This window comes from Buteo buteo, chromosome 15 (assembly GCF_964188355.1).
Source record: "Buteo buteo chromosome 15, bButBut1.hap1.1, whole genome shotgun sequence".
Lineage (NCBI taxonomy): Eukaryota > Metazoa > Chordata > Aves > Accipitriformes > Accipitridae > Buteo > Buteo buteo.
The window spans coordinates 10,091,074-10,118,922 of NC_134185.1; the positions used below are offsets into that span (position 1 = coordinate 10,091,074).

The 27,849-nt window shown below is 41.4% G+C and overlaps 2 protein-coding genes across 4 annotated transcripts in view; both read left to right on the top strand.

Moving 5' to 3' along the window:
* Window positions 1-1,558: 1,558 nt before the first annotated feature.
* Window positions 1,559-4,207, top strand: RIPPLY2 (ripply transcriptional repressor 2). The gene is made up of 3 exons (XM_075046358.1): window positions 1,559-1,955; window positions 2,075-2,139; window positions 3,958-4,207. Exons 1-3 carry the CDS (start codon window positions 1,644-1,646, stop codon window positions 4,121-4,123), a joined length of 543 nt encoding a protein of 180 aa, XP_074902459.1. The 5' UTR covers window positions 1,559-1,643; the 3' UTR covers window positions 4,124-4,207.
* Window positions 4,208-5,317: 1,110 nt separating this feature from the next.
* Window positions 5,318-27,849, top strand: part of CYB5R4 (cytochrome b5 reductase 4) — a 36,445-nt gene continuing 13,913 nt past the window's right edge. Inside the window, exons 1-10 of one of the 3 annotated variants that reach the window (XM_075046532.1) lie at window positions 5,318-5,442; window positions 6,671-6,824; window positions 9,700-9,800; window positions 11,839-11,923; window positions 15,611-15,652; window positions 21,160-21,214; window positions 22,826-22,883; window positions 22,988-23,081; window positions 23,648-23,680; window positions 24,366-24,488. In XM_075046532.1, coding sequence (XP_074902633.1) covers window positions 5,368-5,442; window positions 6,671-6,824; window positions 9,700-9,800; window positions 11,839-11,923; window positions 15,611-15,652; window positions 21,160-21,214; window positions 22,826-22,883; window positions 22,988-23,081; window positions 23,648-23,680; window positions 24,366-24,488 — 820 coding nt within the window. In that variant the 5' untranslated portion in view covers window positions 5,318-5,367. Of the gene's footprint in view, window positions 5,443-6,351; window positions 6,457-6,670; window positions 6,825-9,699; window positions 9,801-11,838; window positions 11,924-15,610; window positions 15,653-21,159; window positions 21,215-22,825; window positions 22,884-22,987; window positions 23,082-23,647; window positions 23,681-24,365; window positions 24,489-27,849 lie in introns of those variants that run through there. The other 2 variants (XM_075046534.1, XM_075046533.1) reach the window with 2 other exon arrangements.

The following is a 27,849-nucleotide window of genomic DNA, read 5'->3' on the forward strand; positions in this document are numbered from 1 at the left end:
AAATGCAAACAGCTACAAACACCACAGTGCAGTAAAATCACTCTGGAAATCTTATTCTTTTAAACATTTGGCTTAACCATAATGTCCTACTAAATTGGGCTTTTCACTGTGAAATAAGTTTTCCTTTAATAACTCCTAAAGTCATAATTACCAATTTTTCCAAGCGGTCAAATGGCAGAAACCTCCAAAATGACAGAATACATCCACTGATGAAGTCAGAATGTATCACAGCGTGTGCAAGTTAAATGTGTGGCTCTTCCATCTATTTCTAAGAGGTTGCTTTTCTTCAAAAATGCAATTCAGTCTACATCTGGTTTTGACTTAAAGATCTGAAAAAATGCTATTAATCAAATGCTATTAATCTGATTACATTTCCCACACAGCTTCTAATACGTAACATTTTTTACAACTGGTACTGCTGATACTATTCAGCGAGACCGACTGTGCCGAAGATACGGTGGAGAAGGCAGAAGGAACCTTCTACCTGCAGCTGTTCTTGAGCAGTGCTAAGGTAGACACACTCCTTATGGCTACACTCAAAAAGGCAGAATATCATTCCAAAGAGTACAGTGCCTCAGTCTTTGCGGTGCCTCAGTAAAGTCAGTCTTTAATGGGCCGATGAATTACCCGGGTTTGAAGCCCTCCTTCAGCATGTAGGGCAGCTCCATCCCACCAACCCTCCTAGCTTCCCCAGGGCTGATGTTATTACTGTTTACTAGCTCCTATATATCATCACTCTGCTGTTTCTGTGCCACTCGTGCATCCGTGCTCGCAATCTCAGAAAGAAAAAGGGAAGAAAAAGAGAAAATAAAAATAAGCTCCCTCGGTACTGTGGAACACAGAAACGGCACGAGTTTGGCATAAAACCTTGCGCGTGTAGCGACAGCGTCATGAAGTATCGGGACCACGCGAGAAGGAATCAAGACAGGCACGTTTCCTCGGCAAAAATACCCTATCAAAGAAAAAAACAACAAAACAAACTACGCTAACTCCGACAGCAACGCTATCTTAGGGGGAATATGTGACGGAGCGTACCGGGGAGGGGGAGGCTGACGCGTTACGAAATGAGGACCCCTCCAAGGAGCGTCATTTTCTCCAACACCCCCGGGGGGAAAGAAATTCCTTTGTCCGTCCCTGCGCGGCCGCCTGGGGAAGCGCTCCCCCCCCCGGCAGCCGTGCACCCCGCCGGCTCGGCCCGCGGTGCCCGGCGGAGCGGAGGCCGCTGGCCCTCCCGTCCCACGGGCCTTTCCCTGCAGCTCGGGGGGGGGATAAACGAGATAAACGAGCGTTTCCAACGACAAAAGCCCGCGCTCGCCGCGGTTTGACCCCCGCCGCCGGGGCGGGAGAACGGCCCGGGCGCGTCCCCGGGGCTGCCTCGCCCCGCCCCGCCCCGCCGCCCCCCGCTCCGTCCGTCCGTCCGTCCGTCCGTTCCCACAGCGGCTCCCCCCCCCCCCCCTCCCCGCCCCGGCAGCAGCCCATGTGTCTGCTCAAGTGCGATTAACACCGACTCGCCAAATCCCTCCCGCCCACCCCCGGGGGCCATTTGGGCCATGCACGCGCCCGCGCCCCGTGTTTACACAGCGGCGTCCTTCGCGCGGAGCCCTTTTTTTTTTTTTTTTTTTTTTGGTCGATGGCGCTGGCAAATGAGCCGGGGGAGGTGGGCTCCGCGGCCCGCAGCGGCCGCCGCCGGCTATAAAAGCCCTGAGGGCCCGGGGGCGGGCAGGGCCAAGGCGAGCGGCCGCGGGAACCGGCGGAGGATGGAGGGCGGAGGGACGGGGCGCGGCTGCCCCCGCCCGCCGGTGCCCCCGCAGGGGCACTCGCCCCTCTCCTCCTCATCCTCCTCTTCCTCCTCCCTAACGCTCCTGCCCTTGCCCCGCAGGTCCGCGCCCTTCTGGAGGCCCTGGGTGCCCGCGCCCGGTGAGGCGGGCGGGCGGAGCGGCCCCGGCCCCGGCGCGGTGAGTGGGGCGGGTGGGTGGCGTCTAGGGAGTCCCGGCGGGGGGTGGGTGCGTGTGTGTGGGGTCTTCTCGGGCTGGGTGCCGTGCCGGCGGGCTGATCTCTGCTCTCTCCTCCGCAGCCTCGCAGCCCCCGCGGGATGACGGACCCCTCCCCAAAGCCGGCGCAGTACACGCACCCCGTCAGGTAAGTGGGTGCCCCGGGGGGCCGCCGGCGGGTCCCGTGGCGGGGGGAGCTCGGGGCGGCCGGTCCCCGGGGGAAGCGTCCCTCGCTGGGCCAGCGGAGGGCCGGGGTGGGCCAGCGCTCGCTCGCCCGCCCCTTTTGTTCCCACCCCCGTATTTATGTAGAGGTGAAAGTGCCTTCGGAGGGGTCCGGCCACCGAAGCGCTCTTGAACTGACAGGTCCTTGGGGCAAACGGTTGCCAGCACTTGTGGATTCACCAGATCGTTAAGAGGAGATGTTGGCACGCTTCTGTGGCGTGGGACTTAGGCATGTTACACAGTTACGTGGTTTGGTTGTGGGTTTTTGGGGTTTTCTTTTTTTGCAGTGGCAGGGTTGGCTGAAGCACCTTGCTACTCACTCCTGTGCCTGGAATTAAAAAAAGGAAGGGGGATAGCTCCTAGGCTCTCTTGCTGTGCAAACCTCCAGTGTCCTCCCAGCGTGAGGAAGCAGGTGCAGGCATGGGACAGAGTGGCAGGAGGAGAGGGCCAGCATTGCTGAGGAAAATACTCATGTCACTACTGCTTTAATGATGAAGGTGACGATAGTGCCTGCACTGTCAGTTCTGAAAAGGAAATAAAGAAAATAACTACAGTTATAGAATCTGCAGGAGAGTCTGTATTCAGAAGTACTAGCGGGTGTTGCAAGGTGCTTAAAGTAACTGCACAGGTAGTTCTTCCAGGCAAGATGCAGCTTTCTCTCAAATCTAGGCTCTGATCTTTCAAATACTGATGCACAGACTATCTAAGCAAGTGCACAGACTCTGACTTCGCTGTGACAGCTCCCGTGCTTAGGTACCAGTGAATGCTGCAGGGAACACTGGGAACAGAGAGATGTTATAAAGCAAGTGCCAGTTACTTTGTGCTGCAAAGGAAGCAGTGTTCTGTTACACAGTAGCCTAGAAAGCACTTTTGTAATTGCTAGAAAACCATCTAGTTCTGTTTCTTAATGTATTTCTATTACAAACAATCTGTAGTCAGCATTTAATCATGTTGCAATGTGCTAGACCCTCAGCTCTTGGGACCTCTATTGTCTGTTTCTCGCATCTACTTCCAAACTGTAAGCAAAAGAGGATGTTAGCTGAAAAGGAACCGGAACTGTGGCATATATTAATTGCAACATATTATCTCGCTAGCTGATAGCCGTTGCTAACCACCATATTGTCAGCAATTTTTATGTTAATTTCTGGATACAACACAGACTACTTTAAAATCTAGACCCACGGGGCATCTTCCATAAGCAGTCTCTTGGATGATTCTTCTTGGAAAGATGGGTGAAATATCAAGGTCTGATCCCCCTAGACCTTTATCATTCCTTTCACTTTGAGATTTGTCTCACACCATTGCAAACAACTACCTAGGTTGGGGACCTTCAGTAACAAAACTACTAATCTAAACCAAATATACTGGGGATCCTGTTTGAGATCCACTATATTCCCCAGGAATTGTTTCAGTGAGGGCAGCACTACTTGGATAAGATCCCCAAGTAATACTGTTAATGAGGTACTGGAGCAGGAAGTTTCAGATGCAGTGAACCTTGGTCTTCAGAGTAGTTTTGCTGCATAACTAGCACTTTAAGTGCATCTTTATCTCTTCAGATGAAAATACAGAATACAGAGAATATTTTTTTCTATCTAAATGTAGAAAGCAGTTTAGCAATTGAGCATGTGAGGAAAAACTCTGTAGGATGCTTGTCTTAACAGAATTTCACTGCTGTTTCTTGTCTGTCAGCTTCCAAGTAGAATATGTAATAACAACAAGCAAACCTCTTGTATACTTGTTTCAGACTATTTTGGCCCAAATCAAGGTGCTATGATTACTTATACCAGGAAGCTGAAGCACTTCTGAAGAACTTTCCAGTTCAAGCTACAATTTCCTTTTATGAAGACTCGGATAGTGAAGATGATGAAGATGAACCGGAACAAGATTCAAGAACAGAATCAGACTGCTGATTCCAGAAAAGGCCAATGCAACTTCTAAGACTTAATTTAAACTTAATATAAAAATGTATTATAGTATTTTTAAAGATAATTTATTTGTATGTAAGTTATTCTTAATAAAACTGAAATGTCTTGCAATTTTATCTGAGCCTTTTTCCTTTGCTCTACTCCTGTCCTGTTTTAGGCAGGGAAGGTATTGATTATTTTTTATCTGAGGTCCTATATTTTGTAGACTGTAACTCTGGATGTCAATCGGAGAACAGATGCCTTGCTTTAAAGGGCTCTATGGTTACATGTGACTTCCTCAAAGTTTGAGGACACAAGGAAAGCTTTTTCATTGTGATTTAGTAGGCTCCATGGGGAAGCATACCAAGGAATTGTTGGATTAAGTATTGTAATGTTGTGCCTGTTGTTACAACGGGGTTTCAAACATGGAAAAGCAATGACATAGCTGTTTTCCAGGTGGAGAGAAGGGTCTAAATTCTACTCTAGTTTTTGCTGTTAATGAAGGGGTTTGCCTTAAGTCACTCACACTCTCTCATGTACATTAGCTGCATTGTTATACGTACAGTATGGGACTATCAGTTTTGTTTGTAAAGTGGATGTTAAGAAATGAGGAAAAAGGTCCAATGTGAGTTGTTTTGAGTTTGTTTTTGATAGTCGAAGCAAAGTTTGGTACCAATCACCGTGCAGGCCAAAACCCCTAAAGGAACAAAAAGGAGAAAAAAAAACCCCAAAACCAAACCCACAAACCAAAAGCTTTAACTCAAAGGCCAGTTTCGTCAGGTACAGCTGCCCCACGTACCTGAAGCTGCCCCTGCCCGAGCGCTCCCCTCTGCGCTGCCGCAGCCTCCTCATCCCTTCACCAGCACTCCCGCCCGTTCGAACAACCTCCGAGCACCGCACCTGGCGCTGGGAGACCCGGACCTGAACCCGAGACTTCAGTGCAATGGAAGACAAAACTCCTTTTTAGGCTCCCGCGCTACACGGCGCCTTCTCCTCAGCACCCTTCCCTGAGGGAAGGAGGGAGCCCGGGACCCCCTCAGGCCCCGCGACGGCAGCTCTCTGGGCCCGGGCGGGTTCCACCGAGCCCCCCCGTCCCTCAGAGGAGGCGGCCGGCCCGGCAGCAGCAGGCCGCCTGCGCGCCTCAACCCCGCCCGGGCCCGGGCTCCGCCCGCCGCGCCTGCGCCCTGTGCCGGAGCGCTCCGCCCGCCCGCCCGCCCGCCGGGGCGCAGGCCGCGGCCCGGGCCGGCAGGATGCTGAACGTGCCGCCTCAGGCCTTCCCCGCGCCCAGCTCCCAGCAGCGGGTGGCTGCGGGCGGCCGCGCCAAGGTAGGGGACTAGCCGCGGCGGTGGCGGTCAGTCGCCGGGGCCTTCCCCGGCACCGCGGCCCTGCGGGGGCTGCCGGTGACCGGTCGCCGGGGGCGGGCCCGAGGCCCCGGCCCGGTGGGGGCGGCGGTTTGTCCCCGGCTGCGCGGCCTGGCCCCTCTCGGCGAAGCCGCGGGGGTTTGTCGGCCGGCTCCCGGTTGTGGCTGGGGCAGAGCTGCCTCTGGCCGCTTGCTTCCAAGGGGTCTGGTTCTCCGGCAACCGCCGAGGGGACGCGGCGGCTCTGGCAGGGCCCGCGGGCGAGGGGCTGGTCTGCGGCGCTGAAAAATCCTTCGCACTTCTCGTTTTAGAAGGCGGTGGTGACAGGGCTGCCTGCTCTGCCTTCCCAGGTTGTCTCGGGGTTCCTCCTGTGCGCAGGCGGAGACCCTCGGCTTGAAATTACTGCGCGCAGCTTACGCTTGACCTGTTGGGTCTTCGTCTTTGGAGTGGTTTGGGGGTACTTGGTGTCTGCAGACCTCGCTTGGAAAGCACGCTCGTGCTTAGACTAAAGCAGCCTCGAGTAATGTGGGTCTATGCGCTCTTTAGTTTTCTCGCTTCTGGTTTTGCTGCAGTTTGTAAGACCGTGATTCTTTAGCCCTGTTCCCTGCTGTTAGAGTTGGGATCAAAGGGGTTCCCCAGTCGGTGGTGCTGTTGAAAAGGAAGGTGCTAGACACCCTGAAGATTTTGCTCTCCTTTCCAGGGCAGGCCATGGCTAATATGTCCCTGGTAGGCCAGAAGACTTCAGTCCCAGCTTTCTCTGGGTGAGATTTCCAGTTGCTGTAGGGCTTGTGGAAAGTCTTTATGAATGCTGTGAAGATGAAGTTTACTACCTTGTCCTACCTGGCCATGGGTTTTCAAATCTCTCTCCTTTGTTGCTCATAGGTTTCCAGGCCATAACTCAAGTGATGCTGATAAAAACTTTTTACCACCACAAGAGGACTTGGTATCTGCAGTTTGCTTTGGGAAGAATCGTCTATAAATGTTTGTTGATATTCAATAATTCCCTTGTCTGGGTTACTAAATAGGATACTTTCTTAAGCACTCTTACTGCTGAGTAAGGCTCCCAAATAGCAGTGAAGAATGTGGGTTGTGTTATTGTTTTGTCCGAGTCCTCCTAGGAAGCTTAGAAAAGTGCATTGAATGGCTCTTTCTTCCTTTAGAGTTTAATAATGTTTGTACGTTTGTTATTTTTCAGGTACCTTTAAAACCAGGAAGGAGTCTTATGGATTGGATTCGACTAACTAAAAGTGGAAGGGACTTGACTGGTTTAAAAGGGAGGCTAATTGAAGTGACTGAAGATGAGCTTGCTAAGCACAACAAAAAGGAGGACTGCTGGATATGCATAAGAGGTTGGTTGCTGTGATGTTGTTTCTACATTTTTTGCCTAGCTTCTCTCTTCTTCTGTACTTAAAGAAGAAGCAACAAAACCCAAACAACAGCAAAAGCCACACCCCAAACCAAACTATGCGCCTTCTATGTTTAGGCCAGGTGTAATCTTGACATAATTGGGGACAACTTTGTTCAAGTTAGAGATTGTCTGTCACAAAGAATTTCTTTGCTTTCAGGCCTTTCTTAAGAAGTCTTCCAAGTGGGCATATTTTGCGCATAACTTATATCTGCATGTGAAAATAATAAAACACAAGTTTGTAGATGATGCCTCAAGTGACAAGGACTTAGCAAGAATAAGGCACTGAAAATGCTGACATGTACTTACACTCCTTAGTCTTGGAAAGTTTATTATCCTTAGCAGTTGACTATTTTTAGTGGTTGCTTTAAAGCATCCAGAGACATATAAATACTAAAAATGTTACTTAAATCTGTAGAATGTTCTTTGGGAAATAAGTGTGCAAGCCCATGTATTACTTCATAAAACTTAGTAAGGTAAATGCCAGTTGCCACACAGAACAATTGTAATCTCTATCTAGCATAACAGATATCTGTGGTAACTAAGCCAGTCTATTTATGTTGTTATTTTTATGAAAATTTAGCTCAAAAGTTGGAAGTATCGTATGTTATACGTTAACATTGTGTGGAAGGTGGTTTGGAGCAATAGCTGTGGCTAGAAGAGTATTTTCAGTGCTGAAAATGAAGTTCCTAGTTGTCTTACGGACAGGAGTAAAATGTTTGCTCTCCAGTTTAATAATTTAGAGGCTAAAATATATTAATACTGCCTTAAAATCATTATGACATAACAGCACTTCTATGAAGACAGATTGAGAGCATCAGAGTAGCTAATGTGACATTTCTTTAGGAAGAGTGGTTCATTTAGCGGTAACTTTGATCTGGTAGGGGACAGCATTGATATTTGACATAATGTCATCTCAACTCCAGCAAAAGAGAGTTAAGAATTTCTCTATGAGGGCGACTGTATGTTTGTGGGGTGTTAAAAGGGGTTGAGAGTAAAGTAAGGGTAAAATGTCATTCAGTACTGGCTTTTGAACAAAAATAATAGGATTGTTAATGCTCTGTGTGCACATGCTAGCAAAACTATAGTGGGAGGAGAGCTAAAGAAAGCCTATTTACTGTGGAGGTCTGTTCTCTTTCCTCTCAGAAAGGGACATCTACTACTGCAGACAGAATCACTGCTTAAAAATGCTTCTGGTTTTGTTTTAGTCTCTTATTCCCCCTTGACTACATCTCCGAGGTTGGTTTTTACAAGAACTCCATCATGCTGCTTCTGTATCTTTAGATTTTTCCATCTCTGCCTTTTTGTTCTAGGACTATAATTAGAAAAACAGAGTAACTAAGAATCCTGGTAGATTATCTGTAGACCTGATATGTGGACAGGTAGTAAAATAACACCGTTATGGAAAAGCTAAATGAGGTTTCTGCATTGGTAGTTAGACTGTGTCTCTATAAGAAAGAGCAGAAATTGATGAGAGGAATGTGAAGTAAAAGAACAAAAAGCTAACTTTGTTCAGAAAACCAATATGAAGATCATTAGAGAAAGCTGTCATATAGGCCACAAATTTATATGTAAGTGGGATGTCAGGGGTGTTAAAAAAAGCATGAAGGGTATATAAATGAGATTGGTTTTGCTTCTGCAAGTTTGATGGTAAATTGAACATTTGACTAATATTCAGGAGGTCCCAACTATTTAGATACTTACATTTTATTGCCTGCAGTAATCAGTGCTGCACACAAGATGGCATAGTGGATACACCCATCAGAAGATCGGTTTGGTAAAATACGCAAAGGTCCTTCCTTTGTTGTCTGAGATGCTTGTTCTTACCAGCTAGGATTGTCCCAAGCATGTGTCCCCTCAGCCCAGTGCTGAATGCCTACCTCTCCTTCTGAAGTACTTGCTGTACACTTCTTAATGTGTTAAAAGCTTCTTACGAAAGCACTGGCACAGTTTGTAGCTTCCTGTTTTGATAATGCTACGTATCTTTAAATATTCTGCTAGGTAGGCCTGCAGTAGTCCTGTTAACAGCAATAAGTCTGTAGTTAAATTTGTTTGTAGCTGCATTCTCCAGGCTTTAATTACTCCAATTGCATAGCAACAATAATTAGACTTCATCCTTTCAGACCTATGAAGAAGCATTGTTTTATCTCCCTGGAAAGACTAAGAATAGTACTCGTGTAGAAAGAATGCTGAGTCCTTTTACAGGGACAAATTTGGTACCACAGTCGTAAACCTTTAATGAGCATAGGCTATGTTTAGTTTTTTATGTTGCTGAATCTGAAGAATGGAAGTGTTGTTGCTGATGGTAGCAGTTTTTCCTTATGGGAGGCAGTTCATTCCTGTAGGCATTTTATTCCATAGGTCATGGGTGATAGGGAAACAACTATGACAGCACTTTAGGAGTAACTTAATTGGAAAAGCAAGTGAAAACAATTCTGTGTGCTAACTGGCTCAATTTTATGTCTCTCTTTAAACCGGCCTCTAGTTCTTTTACCCCTAGCTAGGATATATCATGTTCAACTTAAAGAGTTTATTTTGTTAAAGTCTTAACTCTGCAGGTTTCTCCAGACATTCACTGGGACAAGTGGGATGGCAGTGTAGGATTGGCCTCTCTATGTAATAAGATATATCTTATGCTCTATACGATTGTGTAACTTATGTTTCTGTTTTTGGAAAGTCGTGTTGCTTGTTCCAGTCATGTCTACTGTTTGCCATTGCAGTGTTTAATATACACGAACCTTTCGGCTAGTTTTGGAGATAGGGGTGGTTGTAGCAGTTGTAGAAATGTTGCTTATGTTTTTATATTCCCTTTTCTGCAGGATTTGTATATAATGTCACACCATACATGGAATATCATCCCGGTGGTGAGGACGAACTGATGAAAGCAGCAGGAGCTGATGGTACAGATCTCTTTGATCAGGTGAGAACAGCGGGCAGCAAATGACACTTGCTCACTGAAAGGTATTTTGAAAAATGTGTGTTTTCTGATTATTTTTAGGGCATTCAAGTGGAAATGGTGATTTGAACTTTTTCAGGTCTAAGGAAAGGCAATGGGTTACTGCTCAGAATGGCACTGATGTGCACTGCAGGAGGCATGTAGTTTAAACTTTGTACCACAAGGCAATAATGAAAATGTGACTTCATGTTTTTGGAATGATGCTTCAATTTGACCATTTTATTAAATTAATTTTTTAGCAGAAATAGCAATAAAACTAGCAACAATTTGAGATACCACTACCTTCATAATAAATTACTACGACTAATTGCTGTTGTTTGAGAGGCATTTTCTTCTCAGAACTTTCACATTTTGAAAAATGCTTGTAATATTCTTTTGTCTATTAACTTGGCTGCTGTACTATCAGCAAACAAAGTACTAAGAAAAAATGCTTGGGGCTGCTATTAACTGACTGTGAACAAATCAGAGGATGACCGTTGGTCTCTTCTTTGTTTACGACTTCTTAAAATGTTTTGAAAAGACTCAGAAAATAAAGGGTCTGCAGAATGGGTGTACTTTGTGTAAGGAATTGCTTGCAAACCTGGTACTGTAAAAGATTCATCGAGTTGGTATTTTTTAGAAACAGACATTCTTTGAGCCTCCTTGGCTCACAAGGTTTGTCTGAGAAACTGGGAAAGAGCAGAAAGAAAATCTCATCTGTTTCTGAAAGGAAATCTGTTATCTCTTTACAGTTTGTGCATCACAGTATGTATGCCTTTAGTTGCAAAATGTTTTTAACGATGAATGTAAATTTCTTTTACAAATGAAGTGTTGAATTTGGGCGGAATTCTCTGGTTTCAAGAAATTTGGAGTTTTTCTCCTAAAAGTTCATCCAGTATCAAGTTGTGGCCTGGAATTCTGTAGCTGGATCACTGTCAAGTGTTCTGTGATGTACTTGGAAATGGGAGTCTTGACATCAGGGAAATTTGAGGAAGCCCCTCAAGTTGTAACTAAGCTCGGATACATACTTGCTACATTATTTTTTTAGCTTGTTTTGTCATGGGAGTGGAAAGCAGTGTTCAGATCCTTGAAATATGCTGTTCACATTTTTTGTTTTGGCTGACGTCTTTCCTGTTCTGGAGGCATTTCTGTTGTTATCCCCTCTGCTTTAGCATTCTGTGTCTCTCTAGTGTTTCTCAAATTTCTGGAAAAATTAACTGTCATTCAAAATCCTTCATTTCTTCCTGTTATCTGTATATGAGGAAACTACAGCTTGTGGATGGGATTCTTTATCTCGTCTCCTTTGCTTGTCCAGTTTGAAGTTTTTGTTTTTAAATCTCTACATACCATTCAAATTTGTCATGCAGCACTTTGTTTCCTTTTCTCTTCTTGTGATGTTATCCTGGATGCCCTATCAGAATTGGCTTTTCTGCCATCCATTTCCTCTGCAAGTTCTCCAGTTCTGGTCTGTAAAGCTACTCCTTTTTCTTCACTTTATTTAACTTTCTAAATTAGGTAATTTCCAAATAATTCAGTGATAGTAAGACAGAAACAAAAAGAAATACACCAACTTGGTAGGAGGTGTTTGTGTGTCTAAACTGCTATTCTTTATCTTTGTTTCCTTTATCCCTTCTCCCTTCACTTGTATCTAAACAAGATTAATTACCCTTGTGGTAAAGGCAAGGTCTTTATTCTGTTAATTGAATAGCCTACATCATAAAAATGCTGGTCTGAAATATTTTCTGTAGCTCAAGGTTATGATGTTCAGATACTGCAAAATATAAAATTAATAAATTAAACTATCGTCACTTTTTCATGGTCCTATTTTTTCATTTAGTTACATGCTATCTGTAATAGAAGTAAAAATAAGTACTGAACAATGCAATAATGAGTGTCTGTTTAAAAAAAAATCTGCTAAATGAATTACATTAGCCACTGTACAGAAATGAACTTTTCTATTTCAGTGCATAGAACAACATAGTAAGAATTAAAAATTTTGTGAAAACCAATTTTATTAATATAGGTTCATCGTTGGGTCAATTATGAATCAATGCTGAAGGAATGTCTTGTTGGGAGAATGGCTGTCAAGCCTATTGCTGCTCCAAAAGGTGAGGGTTTTAAGAATGAAATGATTTCTGTTATGCTTTATTCCAAAGTTGTCTGGAAATTATGAGAAATCCTAAATCATCATATTTACAAGGAGAGTCTCTATTCTTGCATATAGATGAAGGCTGTTGTATATATTCAGTCCTTTTACAGCAGATACCTGAAGATGAAACTATTTTATGCATGGAGACTTTTATAAGTAATGTACTGCTGCATTGCTTCATTTGTTTTCAGTCATCAGAAAACAGACACGTGTGTGTGTGTTATGTGCGTATGTATATAGAAATAATTTTTTTTTCCCGCAAGATCCCTCTTTCTTCTTCTGATGCCAGGGGACACACTGTCGTAGGCAGCTCTCTCATCTTGAAATAAAAGGCAATATTTTCAATCTGGTGATTTCAGCACCAGACATAGGTCTGGCAAGTTGCATATGGATTGAGATATTTGAATACACTTTATGGCCAGAACACTTTATTGGGTCCTTTAGTTTGAGTTTACTTGGAGAAAATTTTGCTGATACAACAGAATTCTCTGAGCCAGGACAGCAAGAGATGTAGTATATTGTCTTAAAATTTTGGTGATGGTTTCCAGAGACTTTAGTCTTCAGTATTTGTTTTGGTTTGTAGGCTACAGCAAAAATTTCCTATACCTAGGAAGCAGACACTGTTACTGAATATTGACCCTTAGCAAAACTGCAGTGAAAACATGGAAGAATTAACGTCTGCAACTGTTTTTCTCAAATTCTGTGGCATCCTTTAGTTACAAATTCAGCCATCTCTTGTAGCTCTTCAGCTTCTGACAAGGTGCACTGCATACTTGCTTAGCACTTAGATCACATCACCTAACAGGTTGAGTTTGACCTGTATGTGAAAGGGAATAGTATTTTACATCTCCACATTGCTAGGTAGCTAATTCCAGTGTGGAGCTTTTAAGGTAAATGCTGCAAAGTATGGAGAATCCTTGACAGCATAACTGCTTCATGGAGTTGAGCTGTTACAGGTAAGTTACTGCTACTTTGTCAGCTGAGTTAGAAATTTAAAAGTAAACCTGACTTTTGCCATTTTCATTAATCTAACTTTTCTGCAACTGGAAGGAATTCTTGTGACAGCTAGTCAGTAAAAAATAAACATGCCTTTGCTCCTGCCAGCTATGACAGTCCATTTTGTGCTGTTTGTTTTTCTGCTTTCCTCCATAGTGGGACTGTTCCATCCATTTTCCTATAGTAAAATTTGCAGGATAAAGGTTGCCAACTGTATAAAACCAGTTCTGTTGCCTGTGTCTCTTCTAGCCATTTCAGGCTTGAAAAAATGTAATTTCACTAATTAAGAATCAAACTGATTAGATGGGATTTGCTGAAATTCTTCACTGTAAAGTTCTCAAAGTTTACTTTGATTCGTGGTAGGTTATGTATCCTCCTTTTTTGAATTATCAAAAACATGGTTGATTAACTTTACTGTCAACCAGCAATAATTCCAGTCTTGCATCCTTCCAGAAGACCATATGCAGCAAAGTTTGCATTTGAAAGTAGAAGAATAAAATACTAATTTAAGGTGTGTGTTTTTGAATATAGGATTAAATGGGCCCATAAGTACAGAGGAAAGATAGGACTTCAAATTATGGATACATTGCTTTCTTCTTGTGGCAGAGGGTGAATGTTTAGCAGTAGGGCAAGCATTAGTACTTGCTATTTGCTGCAGTCTCAATACAGTGCAAGTAAGGCAGATGTAGGTTTTGGGACATTGCTGCAAGATTTGCAGTTGTTTAGCTTTGGTTTTGTTTCCTGTGTTCTGGTGGTTTTTTGGAAGATGGTACAATTATTTGATCACTGAATTGTTTAAGGAAGCTGAAGCTTGTCCTTGCATACTCGGGGGGGGGGGTGGGGGGTGGGTATTAAGAAAGAAGACTCTTTTGAAGATGTTGGTCATAGTTAATGTTCTGCCAACTTGTTTTGGGGGAATGCTGCTTGATGGTATGGTAGTGACTAATAGGAAATTCTGAAGTGTCCCTTCTGTGGTATTACAGTGGACCTGTGCACTGAAATGTGTAGTGTTTGTACCTGCTGAGAAGGCCAGTGCAGTAACTACAGCAGTACCTGGGCACGTAAGAGATGATTTCAGTATCTTCCTCAGCAAACCTGTACAACATTAAACTGCTTGCCTTCTCTTCAGGGTACTCAGCTGTAAACATTAGCACAGACATGAATCTGTTGTCTGGTATCTTTTAATACTGCTAATGTTTCTCATAGACACATGTTAGTATATGTCCCTATGTTACTTCAGTGGTAACATAATTTGGGAGTTGGAGCGCATGTTGTATTGTTAATTCAGTGAGATTAGATTTATGGTGTCATCCAAGGAAGAGAGGTAGGCTGTGCCTTGGAAATGCTTCAAGCTATCCTTAAAATTGCAATGCCAATTTTGGTGCAACATGTTAAAATGTAGTGAAACGAGAGTAGACTTTTGAACACAAAAAATGACCTTTAATTGGAAACGAATTTTTGTGAATGACTTGCCTATCCTGTCAGAAAGCTTGAAGTGGTGTGTAGCAGAATACACAGACAAATACAGCCTCAACCAAAAATTTTTGGTGAACTGTCCATTCATCTTGTGTTTTGTTTTTACCTTACGGTGGCACAACATGAAAGCCTCTGGTGAAGGCAATTCTTGGTCAGCTCTGAAGTCATTTTGCCATACTGTATGCTTGGTGCTTTGTTCCAGGAGCTTTTCCTTCACTTCTCTCACAGTGGCATTTTTCCTCTAACACTGGCTGCTGTGATGCAGAGCACTGGGAGGGATTCAGAAGAACAGGGGGGAAACATTCATGTTTTGCCATTCATAAAATGGAGCAGGAAGAACACATTGGTTTCTCCCACTTCACCAAACCTGGCTCCCATAAAAAAGGATATAAAATGTGCCTTCATATTGGGACATTGAGATGTGCAATGTAGAGAAGGCAGAAAGGGGCCTGGGTACATCCAGAGGACTAGTTTCCCCACAGATTTGCTATGAGCAGGATATGTGGCTGAGAGGTGCAGTGCCTTTCTCCCTGAGTGGAGCACCTTATATGTGAATTGACACTATGTAATTCAGCTGCATCGTCTTTATCTTCTTTTTTTTCTGCTAGTATTTGTTTATTTGTTTGGAGTAGTTGCAGCATACTGTAGATTTAATGAAAAACTCAGATAATAACTTGTCAAATAAAATAATTTGACAGGAGGAGCTTATAGAAAGATTTTATTTTTCCTGGATTTCTGCCAAGGATTGGGTTTAGATTTCCAAGGATTGGGTTGGTCAGATTCAGTGTCTACTATCTGTTGTCATAAGGCAAATGTCATCGAAAGTCTGACAGATTTAGCAAGCTTCTTAGCTATGAAGTTTATAATTGCACAAGATAATCTGTGATGTTTGTTTTGAAGTGCCAGGAGTTCTTGCATTTCCTACCCTTAGTGCTGTGCAACTTTTGGCATTTTTAACGTAATATTTTTTAAATTATACATAATCTTTTGGAATAGTAATCAGTGCTGCATTTATTTTTGACTTCTTGATATCTGAAGCATCCTGGTTAATCTATTAATGTTTTGGAAGGTTTATTTGGAGATCCTTACTTTGGCTTATTTCTTTAGCATGATGTGTGCAAGTACAGTGCCGTAACTTCTTACTGTCGTGCTCGTTTTTTCTTAATGCTTGTAGAGATTTCTTCTACTCTGTCTGAAGAGAAGAAACAGCTTAATGGTAAGTATTTACCTGGAGCAAGATGGGGAGTGAATCTTAGACTTAATTGAATATTGTCAAATGAGCACTGTTTATCCAGACTTCTGTCTGTATATTTGAATCTGATGTTGATGCTCCAGTGATCTGTGGAAATTACAGAAGGCAAAATCCTAATCAGATATTGTGAATTCAGTGTTTAAAAGTATTATAAGACTGCATTAGAGTAGTATAGGTAAGGGAGGTATGAGATGGAGAAGCTTTCTGCTCAAGTCAGACAAGATAGGTCACAAATTACTGTGTGCTATGAAATCTGCCATAACAAAATTGCCAGGCTTTTTGATCCTTCTCTGTATCAGAAAAGCTAGGTAGCCATGGGTCTGGAGTAGCAGAGATGAGACAAAAATCTTGGAGAACACTTAGAATTGGTAAATCTCTACTAAAAACTGGAAGGTCGTGACTGGGAAATGAGTTGAAATGGAGGTGAATTAGCTGATCACAGTATGACTGAACTACTTGAGATGTAACTGTGAGAATGACTGGGCTGACAGTTGGTGTAGCTCTAAGAGAAGCAAGTATGGTTCTGTGAATGTATCAGGAGGTTGATGGTAGTCCTCGTAGAGATGGGGAAGCATTCAAGCCTTTGCTGAGCCCTTCCTTAAGTACTGGAGGTAGCTTTGGTTGCTAGTGATCAAGAACTGTGCATTTGATTTTGATGCTTTTAGGGAAATGTTACAGACTGATTAGTCATATTAGTATAAGAGGCTTCCTAAAAGGATATGGCTTAAGAAGTCACATCAAATGAGGTGTGATGGGGGTGTGCTGGTGGAACAAATAAGATTAACACCTGTGAAGGGAATTAATACAATTTGAACTCAAGGCTGACCTACTGGCATGAAAAGGGACAGGTGCAAATTGGTCACAGAAAAGTCTAGGCTGAAACTTTGGAAAAGGAGCCTAGAGCAGTCAAATTTTGGAGTGGCAGGAGGTGCAGAAACCTAGATGTGTCTTAAGATGAAGCCAGAGTTCTCAGGGGTGGTGCCCAGCAAGTCCAGTCACAGGGAGGGGGAAGATAACTTGTTCATGTTTCTCTGGTGAATATGAGTTCCCATTTGTTTTCTTTTTTCTCATACTGTCTTCATTGCCCTCCCTTTGTGTTCTGTGAATGTTGTATTTGACTTCTAAAAGGCAGTTTACCTTTTAATATGCACAAGCATTGAGCTACACAAGAAGTTAAACATACATTGTATAAAAGTAAGCAAGACTGATTTTATTTGTTCCTGTTTTGCTTTATAGCCTTGTAGGATGTTAAGCTAAACTTTGACAGGGTCTGTTGCCTGACTGTCCTACTGTCTTTTTTTTTTTTCCTTCAGCAGTGAACAAGTTGCTGGAACCTCTTAATCTTGCTTTGAAGGACTGGGGAAATTAGAAAACAAACTTTGCTTTACTCAATCAGAATATCATCACTAGCAGCTACTAGTCATTACATACACAATAAATATTTTGTATTCAAGTAGAAGACTAATTTTGCCATCTATTTCAATGTTCTCCTCTTGGTTATTTTGGTTCATGAATTCCTTAGTTTTTGTGCTTGTCTAGCTGTCCAGAACTTTCCTATGCATCTTTCATATTCACAGTGGACCCAGGTAAAAAGAAATAAGTGGTATTCCCTCTCTCTTCCATCTTGCTTCCCCTCCTGCTCCTAGCAATAAATTTTCTTGTCCATATTGTGTGACTTGTCAGGAGACATAGGAAATGATTCTGATGGTAGTTTCCAGAAATTACCAAAATACTGATGCTTGCTTGCTTCAGTTTACCTGTTTGGCAAGATTTTTTCCAAAATCGGAGAGGTCAGTTTCTGAGGTTACCGTCCATGAGGTTTTTCATATTCTGTTGTTGCGTCTTGGTGATTAGCTCTCATAAATGTAAGTCAAAATGAGTCTAGAAATAAGCATCGCTGTCTGAAAGTGGGAAAGAGAAGCCTATGGCACGGGCTTTGATTATTTTTTTTTTTGGAAGTTTTGGGCACTAGTGAAGACATTTTTGTCTTAATCTAAAATGTATAAATAGTAATTGTATTTGGAGTACGCTCAGATCAATCAATTTTTTTGTAAATATCAACTGTATGTAATGTTAGGGGCAATTAAAGCTGAAGTTTTCAGAATATATTGCTAGTGATAACAGTCAGCGTGGGTGTAGCCTAATGTGCTCATCAACATCTGTTCATACTTGAGTTTCTAACAAAAGATCAAAATTTCAAAACACTGCCATTATCAAAGCATGCCTCAAAACTTCATGTTTATTTGAGAACAAATATGTATCAAAGACATTTTTAAAATTATCTTTTCAGCCTTGCACTTCTGAGCTAAACTGAATTTCTCTTTCACCCAAACTATGATGATGATGATTTTTGTAATATTAATAGTAAAAAAATACGACTTGGGCAGTTCCACCATCTGAAAACAAGCTGGTGTTTGAGTATATGCACATCAGACCTTGAAAATACTTACAGTGTGGAAAAGGGTGATGGGAGGAGAGTTTGAGCTAGAGTTTCCAGTATGGAAAACTAAATCTTGAGGTTCAACCAGCTGGAATTCTTTAGCATAAGTAATATAAGTGTTCCTGGTTTTCTTAGTAATATTTGGAGTTTACAAATATGGGTCAAGGTTGTTCTGGGCCTTCTGAGAACAAAGAAAATAAGTACAGAAAGCTTTCAGAGCATCCTAAAATAGTTTAGATTGGAAGGCACATCTGAAGCTTGTTCAGTCCAGTCTCCTGCTCAAAGCAGGGTGAACTTTGATACTAGATCAGATTGCTCATGAGCAACCTCACCCTCATGGGAAGTGAAGAGGTGTGGCATTTTGTTCGTGTCTCTTTTTTGTGTGTTGGGGTTTTTTTCCCACCCCCATATACATAACCAGAATTTTTGCTGCTACTTGTCTACTGCCTCTTGTCCCTCTCTGGGAAGAGTCTGGCTATCTTCTCTGTTCTTCCTTCTCTCCCACCCCCTGCTCTTTAGGTAGTTGAAGGCTGAAGTTGGCTTTCCCCCTTAGCCTTTTCTTCTACAGGCTGAACACAGTTCCCTCAGCCTCCTTTCATTTTCGTATAACTTGTGCTCCAGCTGCTGACCATTTTGGTGGCCTTTCCTTGGACTTGATCTGGTATATCAATGTTTGTCCTGCACTGGGGAGCCAAAACTGGACACAGTACTCCATATGTAGTCTCACAAATGCTGAACAGAGAGGAAGAATCGCTTCCCTTGAACTGATTGCTATGTTCTTGGTCAGGATAAAGTTGGCCTTCATCACCACAAGGATGTAGTATCTGCTTAAGTTTGGCTTGTCTGCTAAGTCCCAGGAAGGTTTTCTGCAAAGCCCGTTTCTATCCAGTCAGGCCTCCCTCTTGTTTTGTTGCATTAGATTTTTTTTATTTTTTTTCCCTTGGGTGCAAAATTTTGCATTTGCTTTTGAGCTTCATGGAGCTTTTGTCAGCCCATTTCTTCAGTCTGTCTGGGTCCCTTTGAATGGTAGCCATAACCTTTCGTGTTTCACCTGCTTCCCGTGATTTGTTATTGCTCATGTACTTCCTGACAGTGGGACAGTGTGTGCCCTTCAGGTTGCTAATGATGGTATTGAACAGTATTGGCATTACCTTTTCCCTAGGGAATGCTAACTGTAACTAGCCACCAGTTGGACTTTACTGCTGATCACACCTTTTGTGTGATCTACTAATTTTCTATCCAGATTGTAATCCACCTGTCAAACCCAGCTCTCTCCAATGTGGCTATGAGGATAGTGTGAGAAACTCTTATCACTAGCCTTGCTATCTCATGGGATTCTGCAAAACAGTTCCCAGAACAAGCTGAAGTTTGCTCTTGTGAGATGCAGAGTTGTAATTCTGCTGTTCATCCTGGTCACCTTAAACTCCTTCATTTCATGCCTGCCATCAGCCTTTGGCTTCAGCACCAGCTTTGCTTTATTTATGACCACCATGACCAGTAGAGCACTTTCCTTAATTGGTTCATTGATCACCTGAATCATTGTCATTTTATTGCAATGTGACGACTTGTTTTCACATAGCATCTTACAGTATTTCAGAATCATTCATAAATAACTTGGTTTGCCAGAATGTTCTGTTTTATTGCGGCTGTTCATATATTTCTGTTGACCTGCAAAAGCAAACAGAAGTGTGTATCACCATGAATTCCTGTTATCCATGGAGGCCAACCTAAGCATATGATGTATGTCCTCAAGAAAGGCTTAGCCTTTGAGAAGGTTTTTATTATTAGGTGATTGATTTTTCTTTTGCAATGATCTGACTGCTCTGCCATTTAGCTTCCTCAGTAGTTGCAGATGGTGTGTACTTAGGGGTAATTAAGGATCAAAGAATAAGTAATTCCAGTGAGTTTTAATTGCTTTGGGTTAATTCCCCCATCTGGATGATCAAATAGTTTTGACAGATTGGATTAGACCAGAGCGGCTCTCTTGTTTTTATCTACTTCCCACATGGTGGAGCCACTCAATTACTGTGTTTAAGCTTGTAGTCATACTACAAAACTTACTGGCATTTAGAAGATAATCATCTAGGTAACTGAGGATTCATACATCAATTATTTTATGCATAGCCATTTCAGGTTTGCAAGGTTTACCTTTGAATAGGCTTGAAACCAGCACTTGCCAACTGTTATCTTAGACCTCTGCCTAACCACTGTCCAGGAAAACTCCTACTGTTCATGTAGTGTTACAAATCATATTACATTTCAGTCTGTGCAGCTTCCCCCATCACGATTCTATGTAACTTCTTTGTGTTAAAACTGATGAAGGATTGCAGTTGCTTTTATCCATCATCTCTGCTCAATTTTTTGCCAAATATGTTCAGTTTCTGTTAGGCCAGAGATTAGTACAGTTGATGTTTTCAGAGACTGACCAAGTGTTGCCTCCCAGCAAAGGCTTTTTCAGACTGTTTCATGCTGTTTAATAATTAAAGTGAGTAGCTGAAATCTGTGAAAATTCCTAGCAAAGTGCAAAGTATGAGAGATTAAGGCTGATATCTTTGATTAACTGACTGATGTGAAATTTTATGTGTGAATTAGGTTAGACCAGATGTCCCAAATTGAATTTGTTCATCTGAATTGTATAAACAAATAGTTCTGTTAGAGATTTATTCAGATAACCTTTTTTCTGTGCTTCACTATCACAAAGTGTGAAAGCACAAGCTAATAACAGATGAAACTGAGACCAAGCTACATGTACCAGAAGGGCTGCACGCACAGGTTGTGTAGTATACGGAACTCTTAATTTCTGAAATAGAACTTCATGTTCTAGGAGCCTGCTCTCCATGGCAAAGTGATGAATAAAAACAAAATTTAAAAAGTACATGGATGCTTCTGGCTGCCTGTGGAAATAAAGCCACTAAATATTGTGGCAGAGTATTGAGAACATTCAATTTAAAAAACCCAAAACATCCCTGATTATGATTTCTATTAAGTGAGCATCACAGCAAATATTTTAATGACTCTCTGCTCTTTGTAGGTATGCTTCCCGAGAAGAAAGTACTGGGTGCTTCTGCTAGAGATTTAACTCCAAGGTAAACCTTTGTCTTTCATTGTCTGTTGAACATTCTATTTAATAATTCTGTGCAGTTCTTAGTAAATGCAGACAACTTCTTCCGTGGTTAGTTCTTGATGTTTCAGCTGAATGAGTACATATCATTACCATCCTCTTATAAGTAGGAAAGTTGAGGTTCAGGTTTAAACAATTTGCCAAAGGTCATGTTGACCATATAGGCAGATGACAATGCAAGGTTCTTGGTTTGCTCTGTTGGTTTCTAATACTTGAACTGCCTGGCATCATATATAAATGTATGGCTTATATTTGCAGGCTCCTCAGGCTTGCATCTTGAGAAAACTCCTGGCAAGTGATTCCAGCTGGGCTAGTTACTTTTTTGACTTTAGTTAATTTGTCCATAATTATATGAGTTGTCATGCCTTGGAAAAGTACTTCATTTCAAGCTGGAATATATTAAGATGTGATAGCTGTATTCAAGTTTTTACAATATGCAAGGTGGAGCAGGCCCTAAAATCCCACTGTGATATGCCTGCTGTTGTCACTGACATATTTTACTCCAAGATGCCTTGAGTCTCCAAGGTTCAGTTTCTCACTTTGCATCAAAATCTCCTGTGAATGTGTAATCTCTGGGCTAGTTACATGCAGTCATATAAATTATTGTGGCTTGTAAACAACTGGAATGTGGCTTATCTTCTGCAGTGCTCCCCAAGCCTTGCTGCCTTTCTTCCTGTGTGTGTCTGGCATGTTCTGGTGTGTGACTGGAAGGTGTGCAGCCTCAAATGTGTTGGCTGACAGGAGTGTCTGCTGGAGGGAGCATCCTCCTTCTCTGCCTTCTCTTCTGGTCCAAGAGTCCAAATGGTAGATGGAAGTGGTTAGGACACTGGGGAAGGGAGAAGACAGTTGTAATGTAGATGCTAGGGGTTAACTTTGCTCTGGGACAGGGCTGACTTTCACTGGCTGGGATTGCAGCCCAGCTGGAAGCCAAGTAAAGAACTATCCATGTCTATGGTGGAGGGCCAGGCATGAGATTGTCTGATATATGGTCCCTGTGAAAATGGGTAGAGAAAGGAATAGCTCTTCTGGGGTTGGGTGGTGAGTTCTTCTTGGCAAGTGTAAGGCCATACAAACAACTAACATTTGAAGGCCTTCTGTTTCTTACCTTACTCTGGATTTATTACAAGGTTTGGGCAGCTTGGGAACATAGGAGTGTAAAATCTCGATTTAGGGAGGTGAAGGGAACTGTGGTTTTGTGGTATGTGCGTGGAATCTATAACTCTTGGAAGCCATCCTGGCTATTTAATACTGTTGTCTGGAGTCAAGATTTTAATTGTCTTCTTAGGAAGGTTCATATACTGCAAAGAGGATGCATATGCTTTTTAAGTAAAACCAACACCTTATAATTTTAGCTATAATGTGCAGGCTATCAGGATGCATAATTAGACTGTTGTTATTTTAATAGTCATTTCAAAATTATTGGCTCTGGACTTACCTCTTCAAAAAATAGTAAATAATGTATTTGGCTTGTAAATTCATGAAAGAAGCTCTGCTTGAAAACTTCTAGTTAAGTATATTTTTGGTATGCCTAAAGAAAGTATATATTTTTTTCTTTACTGTATTTTTTGTTTTACAGTTATGACTGGTTCCAAACAGATAGTTTGATCACCATTGTCATATATACTAAGCAGAAGGTAAGCATATTTTATGAAAGGGAGAATTACAAGATCCAGTTGTGATCCAGCTTGAATTCTGGGAGAGCTTTATTAAAACTTTTTTTTTTTGTTGCCTGTGAAAGGATATGAATGCAGAGTTGGTGATAGTTGACTGTCAAGACAAACGATTAAGGGGAGAAATCATCGTGGATGACCACTCGTATCTTGTAGAAGTTGGTATGTACTGTAATTTTGCAGTTAAAAGTACTGAATTTTAATTTTACTTTATTAAAACCCTCTCATCAGACCATATGCATTTTATGTATACCAATTAATATTTTACTCCTCTTTCATTAGAGAGGATTACTTTAAAGTACCTTGATGAAAAGGAATTACATTGCTTATCAACTCATATCTTCATTTGTTTAGTATGTACTTAATTTTTTTACATGTGGAATAAAGTGTAGTAAGAAATTGATGTAAAAGTTGTGTAAAATTTTTCTTCAAGTGTATTTTTGATGGTTATTAAAATGCCCTTATTCAAAAAGGGCATGTGGAAAATGTAGATTGGTAGCTTTAGATGAATCATTGTTAAAAGTAATGGGGAAAATGATGCCTTTCTTGATGTAATGTATTAGGCCTGCAGAAGTCAGGAGTGGAATTTCAGGGCCAGATAAAAGATGCATAGAGTTCTAGGCTCATTAGTTCACTCAGTATTCCTAGCCTTAAACTGTATGTATATATGATGACTAGAATGTAGTTTTGTTTTTGCTTAACATGGATTTTGTTTCTCTTTATTTCAGACTTGGATCATGCAGTTCAAGAAGACGTGGCTGGTAAGTTCCACCTCTTGCAGCACTTCTGTATCTCTTCTAATATCAGAATGTGGAACTTCAGTTTACGTTTCTGACTCATCAGATACTTTACAGTTTTGCTTACCACCAGGTTCTGACACAATCAAATCAAACTATAACATTGAATAATTTTTTTTTTTTAAATGGTGGCATTTGGGCCTGTGAAAGTGATAAGTTGATGGTGCTCGGATCCCTCTGAGTACAACTAAATGTTAAAATAATTAGAAATTGGTTCTGTTGTGTATTTGTAAACTGTTCTTTGCTTAGACTGGTATTTCCTTGGATTTAATTATTCATTCAAATGGCCTTGAAAAGAAAGGAAGTAGTAAATAGTGGTAGTTACCAATTTCCGGTAAATGAGGACCCTGAATTCATGAGCATTCTTTTTGACCAGTTGGGCTGTGAAGCTTTTCACAATGTATTTAGTAAATAAGACACATTAATTATGCATATTAAGTTAGTGCTTGTTGTTTTAAATGCACTGTAAAACATGATAAAGAGGTAGCTGGAAGTACATTTAATTTGATATTTTAATTTAATGGATTAATTCCGTATGTCTTAAGAAATGACTAATTCTTCTGAAATTTCATTATAATGGAGGAGTAAAATATTTTTTTTTGTACAAAATGTAACTAAAAGTAACAGTGTGAAACCTTTTCTCTTATAGTAAACATTGCTGAAAAAGTTGGGAAAGTAGAGATTATCTTAAAGAAAAAGGATAACATTCATTGGAAAATGCTGGGACAGGCCTTGGAGAGTCATAATACATTTATCAAACGCACAGAGAGAGGTAAGCAGTTTCATGGCCATCTTACCAGCTGTTTTAAGACTTTTTGGAGCTTGTTAGTCATATTTGGTTTCTCCCAGGATTTTCTTTTTCTGTAGTCATACCTTCATTTCTTTCAGGAATGTTGTCTGGTCTTGTAGAAAGCTGCTCAGGAATTCTTGAAAGGGCTTAGCTTAGAGATGTTTTGCTTTGGTTTGGTTTGTTTTGTCCCGCAATGGAATTGGAGGTCTTCCAGGCTTGCAGAAAGACTGGAAGAACTTAACAGCGGAACGTGAAGACTGCTTGAGTGTTGTTCCATCTCATGGCTACCCATGTGCTTAATATCCTTTCTGTCCATATGAAAACCTCAGCAGACCCTGAAGAGATAGTGCATGGACTTGTGTCGATCATTGCAGGAGTAACTGTAGTGAAGGAACAAAAACCTCCACTTCCAACTGTTGCTATAGATGTAGTAACATCTTTCAGTGTTGTTCTGGAACACTGCGTCTTTGTAGCTTGAGCTATGATTAGGTGACTTCAAGCCATGTGTAGGTATCAAAGCCAGCTCTGAATAAGCTGATTTGTCTGCAAGAAGCAGGCGATATTATATATGAGTTCGTTTTGTGGTAACAGAATAGTGTGAACTTGATGCAGCACTAAAGTGTATTACCCTGATGAGTGTGCTTCTGGTTTGGGTTTTTTTTTTTTTTTTACAGCTAAATTAAAAAATTCTGCACAATTGCATTATATAACGTAAGCATGCTCCTGATGATATTGCCACTGCCCAATTTCTCAAAAGCCCTCTTGGCCCTCTGTCTAATAATGCTCAAAAATTGACTGTTTGATGTTAATCTGCCTTATTATGTGTGAAAGCAAAGCTGTACATTTTTAAGAGCTGATTAAATGTTGATCACTATGTTGTGCACCTCTTACTGGTTCTCAGTTAAGCTATGTAGGCCTTAAAAGTTGAGAGATTATTGTGGTACAAAAAGGAAAACCAGCTACATAAAAGCACATCTCTTTAGCTACCTTTAGCTTATGTAGAATGTAATTTTCTTTATGAGAGTTTCAGAAACTATTGAGTTATCCGCTTTATTATTAGATTTTTCAAAATAATCCTCTGTATTTAAGGGGATACAGCCTGGACTAATATGTTGTCCTAAAGAGTGTGCAACTTTTGGCAGAAGCTTAGAGGGTTCAGTAAAGAATCAGGGTGCTGGTGCCTCTGAGGACTGAAATGGGATGTAATTTTTGTAGTCTTGTGCAGTGGTTTTAGTCCATGTTAAGTGGAAGATCATAGACTTCTTTTTGTTGGAAGTAATAGAAGGGAGCAGAATGCTGATGTAGCACTTAAGGTGTATAAGCCAGACTTATGCTGTGACAGTGTGCTATTTGCTGCGTAAGCAGGGAAAGTTTAGAAGGCATTGATTCAGTGGAAACTTTATTTTGGGAAGAGAGGAAGACCATCTGGGAAGAGCGTGGCTGACTACTTTGGATAATAGGAGCTAGCTTGTGAAATCTAGTAATTATCTGAAGTATTTGAGGGTACTGATAAATTTATGGTCAGCATTAAGGATTTGTGGTTGTCTTAACTCCAAGACTGGGCTGTCAGGACTGATAGGCAGCCACCTTCCTTCAGCTGTGTGGTCTAATCTCCATTATGTTGGCACTAAAAATACTTGAGGCTCCATAATCAAGTAACCTGAACAAAATAAGGATTAACTTTCAGCTGGCTGGTGGACACTGTTGGGTGGTACATGCTTGCTGGGGGTGGGGTGGAACTGCTCTACGAGAGGCGGAGGGATGTGGGGTTTATACTTTGAATTCCGTATCCCAAGCAAACAGGCTAACGTTGCTGCCATAGCATTACCAGGATTCTGGCTAACAAGTAAGAAGAAATAAGAATTGTCGCTGAAGTCTTATTGTTGAGGAAAAGCAAGAAACATCACTCAAGGGAAAATTCTTAAATTAAAATCCCTATCATAACGAGGAATAACACAGTAGGCAAAAAGATGATACTCTCCAAAAGTTATCATTGTCTGTGCAGCAGTTTTGTTAGTAAAACTGATCTTGTATGCATATGAATCAAGGTGCTGTCGTTCTTGATTCCAGCAGAGGAGCAAGTTCAGTGTAGAGGAGCAAGTTCAGTGTAGAGAGGGACATCTCTAGCCTGTGATTGTATTGGGTTTACATGGCAAGGTTTTGGTAATGGTGGGGCTGCAGGGGTGGCTTCTGTGAGAAGAGTTCAGGAGCTGTGACGCTGATAGTCGATGTCTGCAGAAAGTTTGATCAAACCTAACCTCCTCACTAATTACTTTCTCTACTTTGAAAATTAGGATTTACTGCTGGGCACTTGCATCATATTCTAAAATTGAGAGAGCAATGCCTTTTCTTACATATAGTAGCAAATTGCATCTTTTTGGCATCTGACAGTTAACTTGGCTTCATGGATTGCTGAAAGCAACTGTTCTCCTTCAGCTTGCTACTAGAGGGTAGTGTTTTCGTGTCAAAAGGCTTTTCTGCATTGCCAATTGTTTTTGTTTGTGGCTCCAGATTTTATTGGGACCACTGATAATGAACTAATTTTAGTTAACATAGCAGAGGACAACCTAAACTAGCAGTTTGCTTAGACCTAGAAAGGTCTTTGTTTTCAAAATTCAAGTTGAGTGAATCGGGGAAAAAGTTCTGTATGGTAAGTTAAGGAGAAAAAGGGGGAGGTAAAGGTTAGTTCATTACATGTGGAAAAAGTTGAAATTTGTCAGGTTGGAAAGGTCAGAAAATAGTCAGGAAACACACTGCCAAATATCTGGAAGAATATTAGCTGATCAGTATTGTGGGCTATGTTACCAACCTCCCATGTCCTTTCAAGTAATTCTTAAGTCTGCAGAATTGACAGCAATCTTAGCATATTTATTTGTATACTGTACTTTGCAATCTTTGTATGCACTGCTTTTCAAAAGAATGGTAGAAAACCAAATTACAACAAACTTTTTATAAAATTTATTTTATATAACTGGAGAGCTGCTGATGTTTTGCTTTACTTCAAGATTGGTATGAAATGGAATTACTGCCTTTCATTTTTCAGGGCTGTAGGCATTCTTTTGGTACATCTGAAATGTCTGCTCATTCAAAATATGCAGTTTGTAGGATGTTAGATGAAAGACATGAGAAAATATTAATAAAGAAAGATTTATTCCATGTCAGAGGCTTTACATCTTGTCTCCGCAGGCATTTATAGTGGATAACTCACAGTAGGTATTTGAATAATTTAATAAAACAAGCGTATGGAGAAAAATGCCATGGCCACCTACTGTGGCAATAGTGGTGTGTAATGAATTTGATTCTCATTTAGTCTGTGCACAAATGGCATGTGCAGCTGAGATTT

Coding starts and splice junctions, on each gene's coding strand:
- RIPPLY2 (XM_075046358.1), top strand. CDS start 1,644: ATGAGCCGGGGGAGGTGGGCTCCGCGGCCCGCAGCGGCCGCCGCCGGC. Junction 1,956..2,074: donor GCGGCCCCGGCCCCGGCGCG/GTGAGTGGGGCG, acceptor TCTCCTCCGCAG/CCTCGCAGCCCCCGCGGGAT. Junction 2,140..3,957: donor CAGTACACGCACCCCGTCAG/GTAAGTGGGTGC, acceptor TACTTGTTTCAG/ACTATTTTGGCCCAAATCAA.